This window comes from Oryzias melastigma, linkage group LG13 (assembly GCF_002922805.2).
Source record: "Oryzias melastigma strain HK-1 linkage group LG13, ASM292280v2, whole genome shotgun sequence".
NCBI classification, from domain to species: Eukaryota; Metazoa; Chordata; class Actinopteri; order Beloniformes; family Adrianichthyidae; genus Oryzias; species Oryzias melastigma.
This window is the reverse complement of record NC_050524.1, coordinates 21,359,257-21,372,855: the sequence shown is the minus strand read 5'-3', so window position 1 is coordinate 21,372,855 and position 13,599 is coordinate 21,359,257. Positions and strand designations below refer to the sequence as shown.

Here is a 13,599-nt window from a genome sequence, read left to right as displayed (position 1 = left end):
GCAAATGTGAAAGCTCTGGAAGGTGAGCCAAAGGGTAGAAGTGAGGTTAAAAGGAAGAAATGACGTTGTGCATCATGAGTAGGAAAAAAATAAACTGGCACAGCACAAAACAGTAGGTCTATAACTCGTGAGAATGTAAGAATACTGGCAATGGGTACAGTCAAGGTTTTTGCACTTGGTAGATATTGTTATGGATTGTCTGATAAGCATCAGATTAAATGTTAGTCAGGGTCAATAAATACTTTTGAATGCAATAATGAGACAACCTTTCACATAAAACGGACTGTTTCTTAAGGCAAAACCTCTTCTGGTTACTGTAACATTTTTATGACTAACTGACAGTAATCATGTGCACTGGACTTTCTCAGAAATGACCAATAACTGTTTTTATTCAGGGTCAGAGGACTAAGTTGATGAGTAGTTTATGTATGAATGAACATCTGTAGGAATTGGTCAATTTTCTATGACTGACACATTTACTCAAGTACATCTGAATTTGTATTGTGTAGTCCCATTATTTTGCCTGTCTCTGGGCACACTTTAAGAGGACGTGGCCTGAAAAGGTGACTTGTTGATGTACAGTAGATTGGTATTTGTTGAGGTCTCTGAAACAGTTCTAATGTTGTCTTTGAACTCTGTGTTACTGTATGTATCAATCCAACAAATGGCAGCATGCACGCTCAGTTGCTGCCACAGTGTATTAAAAGATGTTGAAGAGACAAGATAGTACAAGGAAAAGAAGAAAAAAACATAAATGTTGAAGATTTGTTTTTCATATTTTTTTAAAAGTACTATGTTTATACTTGTTGGATTAATTTAAGCACGGAAGACAAAGGATAAAGACAAAGAGGAAACAACATGACTTTGTGGATCTGAGAAGTAAATTTGTTGTCCTCACCCTAATATGTGCCACATCTGCCTTGGACTGTAAAGTAGGATTTGTCCGTTAACTAACATTTCACCGTTAGCAAAACCCAAATAAAGCCTTCCACTTACTTTGATTTTAAGTGAATTGGTCAGACTTGACAATTTGTTTTGTTTCCTGTGGAGTCACACATTAAAACTGCAGAAAAACCAACATTTCCCAATGGTGTCCTACCCTCTGGATGGCATTTCTCTGAAATGTATTATAGTGCACCCATATGCTGTGGTTAGAACTGTTCAAAGGAAATCATCTATAATAAAGCAAGACAAATGAAAAAAAAAGACTAAATCTGTATTTGATGTCTAAAGTTGGTAGTGTAGGATTAAATTGGGACTTAGCTGTGATCTACCCCCCAGATTTCCATTTATGTTGGCACTTTCCTAATGAAATGAAGGAGATTTGTAAATCACACAGATTTATTGAACGGTTTCTAAGCACGTCATTAATATGCAACGGCTCTCCATGCTGTGTAACAAGATGAACCTCAGTGGTTAGAACCCAAATTGCTCTTAAAGTTGTCAATTAACGCTCATGACCAAAGCCTCCATAATTTAAGAAGATGAAGGACCCACATGAATGTAGAACTGAATCACTGTTGGCTAACATAGTCATGGCTTAGAGTTTCTGTTTGCGTAATTCAATTAGACAACCTGCTGTTGTGGATCCCAGTTATTGTGAGGGAGGAAATTATGCTTCAAATTCAAACAAACTTTTATCAAAGTAGGATGTATTCTCTTGACATCACAAACGAGTAGTTTTAAAATATGTGTGTGCTACATTAACATATGAAACTGCAAAATGACAACAGTTAACTCCTGTTGCGCCGTTTTTATTAAGAGGCAAATAATGTTCAACACAAGACAAAAGTCAGATGTACCTCTATGGGATTTTGGGTTTCTCTGGGCCTGTTAGGGTCATAGAGGGGAGCAGCCAGTTCCCTTGAGGCTCAATGAAAATGGAACAAACAATTGTTGTGCGAATGATAAGTGTATTGGTAAAGCTAATATAAATTGCATGCACATATGATATGGAGGACACTGTTGCTCTGTGCCCTTACTTACACCACATTCTGTTAATAAAGCTTTAGTCATAACTGCCCTTAAGGCTAGATACTGGCAAAAAATGGTCAAAATTGTACAGGACATGAAAAGAGCATGCACTTATCACACCAGATCCAAAGGATTCGAGTGCATGAAGAAAGGAAAAACCCATACAACCAGCTTGCATCTCAATTGCTTCACCCTTACCTACCCTTGTGTGTTGCTACCAGGTGTTTCCTATTGTTTGCACCATATATGCCCCACAAGACAGGGTGCTGAACTTTTTTTTTTCAAGAATTTTTTACCTTCACTGGTGTCCTTGGCAGACATAAAATCTTGTCTACCTTTGTCATGGAAGGGAGCACACATCAATGTAATCGTGGGGTCATCTTGACCCCATAAGATAGCGCAAGTTTAAGAGTGAATGTGAGTGTGGCCTGTGATGGACTGGGAACTTTCCTGAGTGGTCCCCACCTGTAGTAGTGAGGATAGGCTCCAGCAACCCTTTTGACCCTGCACCAGAGAAAGTGGAAAAAGAAGATGAATGGATGGATAATGCCCCCATTTTCACAGCATTCTCAAATTCACAGATAGAGTAGCGTCAACTCTTAGGTACTTAAGTATTTCCTGCTTGGCTCACCATGGAGTCTGTGCTTTAATGACTCTTGTGCTTACATGCGTATCTAACTCTTGCTTCACACAGCTAAAATAAAATGTCAGTAATGGCTGTCTAAGTGGTGGCGATAAAGGAGAGAAGGTAGTAGATTAGTAAAATTGGAGTGAAAGCAAGAAAATAATGATAAAGAAATGAGGGAAACACATCACAGTTTAATTGGTTTTTTGGGGCGCACAAGAAGGTGAAATATAAAATAGATTGTGGGATATTTACAGAATATCTTTATTAAACAAGTTTAATGTAAAAAATAGGATTTTATTCATGGAAGTTTTAGATTTTATCATTGGTTATGTAAAAGTCTAAATCGAAAGGGTGAAGTCTTTTGATAGTGATGCCCAGCCCCAACACACTAATATTTTCCACTTTATAACAATATAAATGATTTAAATTTTAAGTAATAATCAAACACTAACCAAACGTTTAAGGCTTAACAATGAAACTCTTCTTTTTATTTCCTTTTGTCTTGTGACCATATATAACTGGTGACCTAACCAATATTAGAAGGGTGATTGTAATATCATAATGGAAAGACATACTTTTTCAAAGTTTTTTTGTGTTGAATATTGTGGCACTTATTCTTGTAAGTATAAATTCTGCTATTTTTTTGCATTTTTCTTGAACAAGTTTGTTTGTCTCTCTTTAGGAGCTACAGTCTAAAGAAAGGACAGTTGGAACGGGACTACGCACAAGTAAGAGTTACAGTTCCAAATCTTTTGCTTTTTTTTCTGTTTATTTTGTGAGTTTGTCCATGAAAACCATTTAAAATCATAAGGTGCACTTAAAACCCTACAACTTCCTCAAAATCAGCAGGATGCCCTTTATGTATGAATGCTGGTTGCGTTTACTGACCTGGAACTGATTTTCTGTGGTACGCAGTGTATAAAAATCTGTCAAAATGTTTTAGTATGACTGGTAATTTATGAAGCTGAACCACTTGATGGATTGTCAGAGCATTATGGGTACTGCAGTCAGGACTCTGGAGCCTGGCGGAGTGATATGTACTGCACTGCAACAAAATGAACTGAATGATTGAGAAGGTGGTTGTGTATTTTGTGTTGCTATTGTAGATAAAGTTTTATTTAAAGGTTATGTTTCACTCTATACTAAGGGTGAAAATTAAACATAAAAGAGGCGAACAAGAATAATAAAACAATTTGATATATAAACTTCCTCTGACCAATAACTGGCGGTATACAGAATAGAAATGTAGAAGTCGATTGTCGGCATCTCTTTGGTCATAGCTGTTGGAGAAGTATTATCTTTTAATACAATGATTGGACTTTAATCTAATAGTATAGTGTATAGCCAGACATTTACATAAAATCCATCCAACTGACTATGTGGACTTTTCTAAGGCAGTTATAGTTACTGATGGTTCATTTGAGGCTGTTAAATTCACATTTACACACAGATGGCAGCCTTCCATAGCTTCTAAATTCCCCTAACTTAATATTCTAGTTTCTAGCTCGTTCCGCTATAAAATGAATGCATTCACACGTATTTTTATGCGTCTCCATGACCTTAATCACAAACTAATACAGTAGGGGTGGAATGTCTTTTATATTTGTGTACCTGTGCGATTTCACACCATCTCTTCTGCCTCCCAATCCCGGGTGTCTGATGATCTCCTCAGTCACTCGCCTCCTTTCCATCACTCTTTATATTCCACTCTTCTCTCACTGTAGAAATAAAGGTTGCCTGGCAACAAGCTCTCTAATCAGCAGGACAATGAAACCTCTCCTAATTGTTGGTGTATTTTTGTCAGGAAATTCTCAGGCACTGTACATGCTTTTTTTTAAAAAAAATAAATTAAAGGGAAGTTTTTAAAATAAAAATGAAAAAAAAAACAATGAGTGGAAATGTTTCCTAACTATTTTTAATTTACTCCACATAATCTGCCATTGATTTTTCTTTAACTTTAAAATAACCTTGCACAGCCAGAAAAAAAATTTCAACAGAGAACAGGGACAATGACATGATTGAACAGAACAGGCCAGGAGGACGCTCTTTTGGGAGTTCAACCATGCATCTTGGAAGAAGATGCTGCCGTTGAACTGTTGACCTTTCACTGTGTCAAAGCAGGACTCCCCTGTGAAGGAGTTGTGTCCACATACCATCAAAACCAATCAAAAGCACAGAGTCTTCTGTGGGTGTCGGCCAACATGTGATGGTTAACGATCGGTTTGATGTTCTCCTCCCACTGTCAGCATTACTGGAATACTTTTAAACTCCAGGAAGACTTCACTGTACTGACCAAAGAAATTGTATTTTTACCATGATGTGTCACTCAATATTTTTTGTCTTGTAGATTCAAAAAATAAAACTCCAAATCATACTTCAAAAATCTAAAGAACATGCGAACACAGCTTCCTTTAACCTTGAAAGAGCATCATGGGAGATGGCATTTGACCAAACACCTGACCTGTCAGCTTTCAATCAACAATCTACCACTTCTGCTTCATTTAGCACAAATTAATCAGGTTGGGTTTTGATATTAATTTCCAGAATCGATGTAATGCACTAGAGCCTGATTCCAATTATTTCAGATTCTTTTGATCCATTGAATTAGATTTTATTCAATCCAGTTTTGCATTTACACTGTTTGCCCTATTAGACACATTTGTTCAGAAAAAAAACATTAATAATCTACTATATGTTTTGAATACATTTAAATTAATCTGATACAGCTTTCATACTGTAAAAGGTATTGGTGAAATAATGGGATTGTTAGTATCATACAGTGTTACATGGATCCTCGAAAGGAGAAGGTCTGAAAATGTTTAGATCATTATGAACATTGTAGATGTTTTTCTGCCTCTCCTGGAGGACGTCCCAGTTTGGCCACTAGGTGGAGCTTGTGCTGTAGCACTACACTTTTTTAAGAAGAAGAAAGTATGAGCAAAAAACGGGGCTTAGACCACAAATGGTTACTTTTAAGAATATTTTCTTAAAAGAGTTTGTAAAATTAATTCCTGTGAGTAAGTAAAAATGTTCCTTTATCAGTAATGTGTGTTTATGTCGGGTGTCTGCAACCTTCAACATTTAAAGAGCCAATCGTGTTGATTTCTCACCAACCACAACTCAACAAAGTCTTACAAAAATAAGACGCTACTTTGTATTTGTGGTATTTTTACTATTATGATAAAAATAAAAATAAAATATTGTTTTTGTGCATAAATAAAACATACACATTATGAGAATAAAAGCATTTTTTCAAATATGAAATCAGTTATAACTTTTGACATGACTCCTTTCAAAATAAAAGACATATCAATCATCTCAATGCAGCAAATATTGTATTAGGTAGTTTAATGTCAGCAGTAATTAAAAATAGAAAGTTTAGAAAGTTTATTTTAATGTATTCAGTGAAAATTCATAAACTTAGCTATGTAGAATTTATTCAGAGACCCTTACTGTTTTTGGACCATATGGCACAATTAAAAACCCTTGAGTTTTAAATGCAGTTTGTGTGAATTTTGATTGTGCTTACTGACCTCGAGTTCGGTGGTACACGGCACTCTGTCCAATTGTTTTAGTATGATTATGAAGTTGTAGCGCTTGATTGATTGATGGAGCATTATGGGTACCGCAGTCAGGATCTTGGTCGAGTTATACGTGCTGTTTTTCAAATGTTTTGAATGACTTGAATAAAGTTTAACTGTTTTGTTTTGATAATGCGCCTCACAGTCAGAAAAATAGCCACATTTTTAAAATGAAAGACATTTCAATTTCCTTCAACCAGAGAGCCACAACGGAGGGATCAAAGATGCTCTGGAGCCCCAGGTTGCAGACCCCTGGTTTAGGTTGGGCGAGCGTTAGCAATAGCCGTCTAACAGGAAATCCATTATACGTTAGCATCAAGCTAGCAGACTTTACCATTATGTCCTAGATCGATCTCTATTTTTTGGATCAATTACTGATCTATTAAGCTTAAATCGATTCAAATCGATTAATCGAATTGAAATTTTTGTTGAAACAAAATCTAAATATGCTCATTTTCTTTGGTGTCATTCATGAACATCTGAGTCTGTTTTTACAACATCTGTGTTTTGACTCCCAAAATGTTCTGGTGATTACTTTAAAAGGAACTGTTGATTATTTGGAAAAAACATTACAGGTTCACAATTTAAGTTGACCAAACATAGATTTTTTTTCTTCCAATTTTCAATCACAACCCTTTTTATTTTGGCCATTGAAAACAATTCACACAACTAATGATTTAACCTTAACAAAGGTGAAACTTTGTGTGATAAAACTATGAATTTGAGAAATATTAAGGATGTGTTTATATATGAATCACCAAAAATAATTCCACTTTTTATTAGTTGGTAGTTGATTGATTTATACCCTAAAGGAACACTGCCTCCTTGGAGCCTCGTTGGTATTTATTGCAACCGTATTTTTATATTCTTTCTTCCTGTTTGCTCTGAGTTAGTTCAACCTTAGAAATATACTATTGTTTACTTTTCTCTTCCATGTTATTTCTGTACCCAATATTTATGTTCATTTTTAACTCTCAGTGCAATCAAATCAAAGTGATCCGCAATGTTTACGCAGTAAACCAGAGAACATCTGAGGGGGAAAGACATGTCGTGGAGGAAACTTTTTCCTCATCTCACTGCTGTCTCTGACACATTCAACAGAAATATTTAATGAACAATTCACCAAAGGCTCCTCTGCCATCATGCCTTCTGGAACTTTCATACCGCAAACTTCCTCTCATCCTTCCCTGACTTCAGCCTAACTCTGCTGATGGGGATGTCAGATAACCTTCCCAAACACTGAGAGGTCTGCAGGGGAAGAGGAGTGCAGACAGGAAGAGATGGGAATGAAAATCAACTATATTGATTTGAGAGGAAGTTGAGAAAGTGAGGGGGTTGAAAAGGCAGACGCACACAGCAGCAAGGAGAAATCAGATCCAGACGGCAGAGAGTGAACCAAAGTGACTAAACCACACATTGGATCAAGTGTTTGAGTGCAACAGCAGCAGTAAACACAAAAGCAGAAGCCTACTGTCACCTTAAAAAAAACGCTTGCAGGTGACGGAATCAAAAAGTGATTCTGGAGCAACTGAAAGGAGGACAAAAGTACAGAGCTGTTTGGAAAATTCTCCTAATGCTCCGATAGACAGTCTACGGGGCGCCTGACTCTGATATAAAGCCACAAACTGGTCACTTTAAGACATCTTTCTAATCCTGCAGTCCATAAATCTAGACTGGTTTATGGTTCATGTCCAGCATCATGCAGGGTCAGCCTGATTCCCTGTTTATGGTGCCACATTATCACTGAATTACTGCGTTCCAAGACCAGACAAAGAATGATGTACTGCTGAGTGTCTGTCGTCCCCAACGCCCGGGCGGCGGACTGATACCGGTCTGTGGGATAGCTGGTTCCAGACTGCAGAGAAAAAGAGCACGACCTACATTTTTCTCATTTTATTTGAAATCTTAATCTGAAGGAAGTCTTGGAATTTGGGGCTGCAACAAACTGTCAACCTGTTCTGGATGCACCCTGCCTTTGCCTGACAACAGCTGGGTTGGCTTCAGCATCCCTGTGACCCTGAAAGGAATTCAGCGAGTACAGGCGATCGATGGAGGAGTTTTTATGTCAGAAAACTACTAGATTCTCCCCAGTCCAACTCATTCCTTACTTATACCAATTTGCCCACACTGTAAGAAGTGATAATTTTCATCATTTAACGAAAGCTCTGTATTTTTTTACATTTAAAAACATTAGTTTTCATTAAATTATTTTTTGATTTAAGTAAACCATCAACCCAAACTTTTATTTGATAAAAAATAAATTTAATGTAACAAATTACAAAACATTTGTTAATTGATCCGATGTTTCACTTTTTTCTGTGCAGTCATCTGTCGAAAATCCATCCTCTCCTTTCTTAAGACTGCTGCATTGACCACTAAATTGAACCCCCCAAGACTGCAAAGTTAACAAAAATAAACATAATTAGATTATAGTAATCCAGAGAAAAAGCAGAAGATGAGCCATTGACTCCAAAATAAAAGAAGGTTGCATTTAACAGACTAAAGCCAGGAGTCTTTACTCCAAATATGGATTCATTGTTACAGTTTTTCCCACAGACCATAATGATAATGCATAATATTCAGCAACCGGCTGAATACAGACAGAAGTCTGGATCACATTGTAGTGGATCTTACACAAAATCTGGAGTACAAATAAAGTTTAAACCAGCTGAAGACATTTTACATAAATATCCACTTTACACTGAAAAGTTAAAGAAAACTGGAGGCTAAGAAAGCAAAATCGGATGACCACTTCAGCCTCGTACAAGTCAGTGTGTGAAAATATTGTTTGACAATAAACTAGTCTGTGGCCTGGAAAAGGTTCTGGATCACTGCTTAAGAAGAACATTTAGAGGGAGGTGGGACAATTGGGGGGCTAAAAAACACTTTCTGACCAGATGATTGATATTTTATCCTTATACACATTTAAGTACAATTTAGCAAAAGTGACCTTCCTGTAGGAAAGTTAGCAACATGGTGCATGGACATGTTGCTTTGTGGGATGGCCCTTTCTCATGCCTAATTTAAATAAATGGAGTCATCACTATAGAAGAGTCAATGAGCTCATGTGTTTACAGTCATCCAACAAACTACTGGAGCAACTTTTTTTTTTAAATTTCCTTCCTCCTCTGTTATCTTTTACTGTCTTTCAACAAATCTTTTTCTATCGAACACACGCACATACATACATACTGTATATGGACGCACAAACACACACTGGTTTCCTCAGGAAATCCGTCTGTCTGGGCCGTTTGGCATCACAATCACAAAAACAGGACGTGTGGCATTCTTGATGTGGGTTTTACCCTATTTGTGCTCTTTTGAGACAAGTATTTGCACCTTGCCCAAGAGCACATAGGGTGGGCTGGTAAAAAAGCATGTTGCCATAGCAACGCGCAGGAGTGAGAGTACAGCAGAGATTCACCTAAGTGGGCAAACAGTGAAGCTGTCACAAATGGGTCCCTTGGCAGTCCCAGCAGGCAGTCACTGCCATGTTTTCCCATCACCGCTCCTGCAGCTACAGTAAGACGGCTGTCACATACCAGTCGGCTTCAATTTATACAGTGGATTTTATAAGTTTTTGGACCAGCGCGAGATCAGTGTCTTATCTAAAAGAAACGGAAGATGATGATAGCATCCCTGTTGATGCTGTTTGTTTGTTCTCCTACAGGTGAATGAGTCTCAGGTTTTGAAAAGGCCTCGTTAACGTAGTTAAAGAAGGGCTACATTTCAGTGACTGTGGTTTGTTTACATTCAGTATAAACACTTTTACACCCTGCCCCTCATTACATGTTTAACATGGGTACGATGAAAGTTAATGACCATGAGTAAAGCTCTAAACAAAACTATGATTAGGATTTTACTCTACGTCGAAGCCTGTGTCACAACTTTCCTTATGAGTAGATATGAGCTGTCTGGGCAAATGGGCAAACATGTAATATCAAGTCTGTAGACTGGTGAGCTCATAGAGCAAAAATGTTCTTGTTCATTGTTTTCTACGGGCATGCTGCTAGCCACGGGTCATAGCAAACAACATAAGAGTAAGTTAGGGTGAAGTAGGTGAGATTTAATTTTTTTATTGTCCCCAAATCCTGCCTATTGTAGAATGTTCCTATTAGTGCAGTTCATGTGATAAGTGCGCACTCCTTGCATGCACCATGACTGTTTTAGAAAATTAGACAGTCATACATGTAGTGCAGTTTGTATGGGAATCCATCGGACACTTGCTTATCGTGTTAACACCCTTTGCGTGCAGCATTTGCATGTGGTCAGTAAGAACCAGTACTCGCACCATACTAACAACTAGAGATGTAGAGACCATCAATCCATCCATCTTCTTCCGCTTCATCCGGGACTGGGTCGCGGGGGCAACATTCTAAGCAAAGATGCCCAGACTTCTCTCTCCCCGGCCACTTCCTCCAGCTCCTCTGGGGGGACCCCGAGGTGTTCCGAGGCCAGCCGAGAAACATAGTCTCTCCAGCATGTCCTGGGTCTTCCCGGGGCCTCCGCCCAGTAGAACATGTCCGGAACACCTCTCCAGGGAAGCTTCCAGGAGGCATCCTGACCAGATGCCCAAGCCACCTCAACTGGCTCCTCTCGATGCGGAGGAGAAGCGGCTCTACTCCGAGCTCTCTCCGGGTCACCGAGCTCCTCACCCTATCTCTAAGGGAGCGCCCAGCCACCCTCCGGAGAAAACTCATTTCAGCCACTTGTAGTCGGGATCTCGTTCTTTCAGTCACGACCCAGAGCTCATGACCATAGGTGAGTACTGGGACAAAGATCGACCGGTAAATCGAGAGCTTTGCTTTCTGGCTCAGCTCTCTTTTCACCACAACGGACCGGTACAGTGACCGCAAAATGGCGGATGTCGCTCCAATCCGTCTGTTGATCTCACGCTCCGATCTTCCCTCACTCGTGAACAAAACCCAGAGATATTTAAACTCCTCCACCTGAGGCAGGAGCACTCCACCCACCCATGTAGAGACTCTTTATTATTACTAATACTTCACAATACGCTTACCACACGTTCAAAAATGGTATGTTCCATTTTCATGACCTCCCTTGAGGTGGTTGTACAAGCCTCAAGAAAACTGCAAGACACATCTGCACTCCCTTTAAGAGGCAGCTCCTCCTCTCCACACCCCTTCTCTCTACGACCTGGACAACGTAAATCCCTACTGCTCCCCTACGGATCAACTCCCCTTACAGGTGCATATGACTAAGGCTTTATACCTGAACACTCTGGGGTTTCTAACTTCTTAAGAGGGAGTTGACCTTTAACCTTTAAACTGATTGAAGATAAAAATTAAAACAACAAAATCCCAGATAAGTTGTAAGTAACTTACTTCCAGAGATAAGCTGACAGAGATCACCTGTCATCCTGCTGGCCTGAGCTCAGCAGGCGACCATGAACTGAACCAACCCTCTCTAACTCCAACGCCTGTCAAAACGGTCTCCGGCTCGCTGTCAAAACTCTGCGTCTCTCGGGTGCTCAGTGGCAGGTTTAGAAACATTTCGTCAACAAACAGATCATCAGTACTAAAAAGGAAGTCAGTTAATTGGATGGAAAGGACTCATGGATTTAAACTAAGGTGAGCTGAAGCTGTCTGTGTGGATTGGGTTGGATTTTTACCATTGATTAACAGATTAACAGAGCGTTAATGCCAGCTGATTTTAACATTAGGCCAGTAGAGCACAGAACAATGCAAATCCTTTATTTTATTTTAAATTATTTATCAAGGCCATCCCTTCATGAAAAAATGATCTTCATTTAATTGGTTTCCTTTCTTTTTATGGCAGAATTGGAACATATTAATCTTTTTTTTTTTTTATCACCTAAACCTACAGCTGGGCCAGCTTGTGTCCCACATCTGTTTCTGTGTGCAGCACCTGCTTCTGTATTTCTGTGCTGCAGACTGTAAAAAAAAAAAAAAAAAAAATGGAAAAAGCGAGTATACAGTAGATGCATTTGACCTTATGAGGCGTTGTGGCTTCCCGAGTGAATGCATTGTTTCATGCAGCATCATTAAATATCTTTGTCCGAACCGGTTACCAAGATATTAAAGTTTCTGTTTTTCAACACTTGGAAAGAATACATGCGAGGTTTGATTAGGTGTGTTTATTATACAAAAATAAATACGCTTTTTCTATCTTCGACTGGACGGAGATGTTGATTCTGTTGGTGTTTCTTCAGAATAGCAATAATTATGAATCAACTCAAATATTACTCATCTCCCATGAATGACAGTGAGCAGCATAAATGTCATTCTTTTCTGATTTTCTTGTAAAATATCTACTAGGTGCACTTAGAACTTCTACTAATATCCTGCACACTTCTTAATGCCTTGTACTCGTACATGACAGTAAAATTATATCTAATCTGATGTGGAAATGGATTTGGATTTGGCATAAAAAAAGTATAGAAAACAAAGGAGAGTTATTTCATAACATCTGTTTATTTTTTTTACGTTACTTTGGACTTAAAGATGCTCTGTGATCCTCTTTTTAATTATTTTTCCCAGCGGTCTTTTTAATTATGATTATGCCATTTTTAGCCAAATCCAAAAATTTGTGTTGTTCTTTTAGACAGTTTCTGCAGAGCGGCAGTAGTTCATTAGAAATTACCCCTCTAGGTTGTGGGTGGGACCCACACTCCCTCCCCATCCCTATTTCTGAGAGCTTTCTATTTACACACTTTCCCACTAGCTTAAAGCCCCTCACGCCCCCAGCCCAATTTTACCGCTCCAACAAAAATGGCGAGCAACGTTTGAGTTATCCAGCCGTAAAACAAAAACGTATGTCGATCCGGTTGTCTACAAGTGGATGCATTAAAATGGAGCTTTATATGGACATAGTTTACCGACCAGTGTATTTTCCATAAATCTGTTTTTTTTACACTTCAAAATGATTTAAATAACGACATATTCAGAAAGACATTTTTAATCTCAATTTTCTTTAGATATGTCCTCCATCATGAGCCAAATACCACAAGAACATGTTAAAAACACAGAAATCAGGATTTTCTTTGTAGTGGTTCTTTAATATGAAATTAGAACATTTATCAGTTTGTCTTTTAAAGTCGTGTTTTCATGTCTATGGATTAGTTCCATCTCTTTTGAGAAGAAATGGGAAGAAGAGCACCCAGAGATGTTCTTTTCTGAGGCTCAGAGTTTAATCCCTCCCATGTACTTTTCAAGATATGCTATGGTTTCCTGTCAAAGACAGTTTGGTTTCTGTGAGATCAGTCGCGTCAACGGTCATCAGCGTTCGTTTGTTGGCCTGTCATGAGACCGCTCCGGTCAGCAGATAAAACCATCTGCATCTGAGGACTCTTTAACTCCAGCAGGTGTTACTCCAAAACATGGCTTTATCTGCATATATGCATTTTTATGAAAATGTACAACCCTGTTTACCCGA

At 38.5% G+C, this 13,599-nt stretch overlaps 1 protein-coding gene across 4 annotated transcripts in view; it reads left to right on the top strand.

Annotated features, from left to right (window-relative positions):
• The window catches only part of LOC112149231 (F-BAR and double SH3 domains protein 2), a 51,590-nt gene that overhangs the window by 10,219 nt on the left and 27,772 nt on the right, over window positions 1-13,599 (top strand). For all 4 annotated transcript variants that reach the window (XM_024276815.2, XM_024276814.2, XM_024276812.2 and 1 more), the window contains exon 3: window positions 3,285-3,330. In XM_024276815.2, the coding sequence (XP_024132583.1) occupies window positions 3,285-3,330 (46 nt within the window). The remainder of the gene's footprint in view (window positions 1-3,284; window positions 3,331-13,599) is intronic.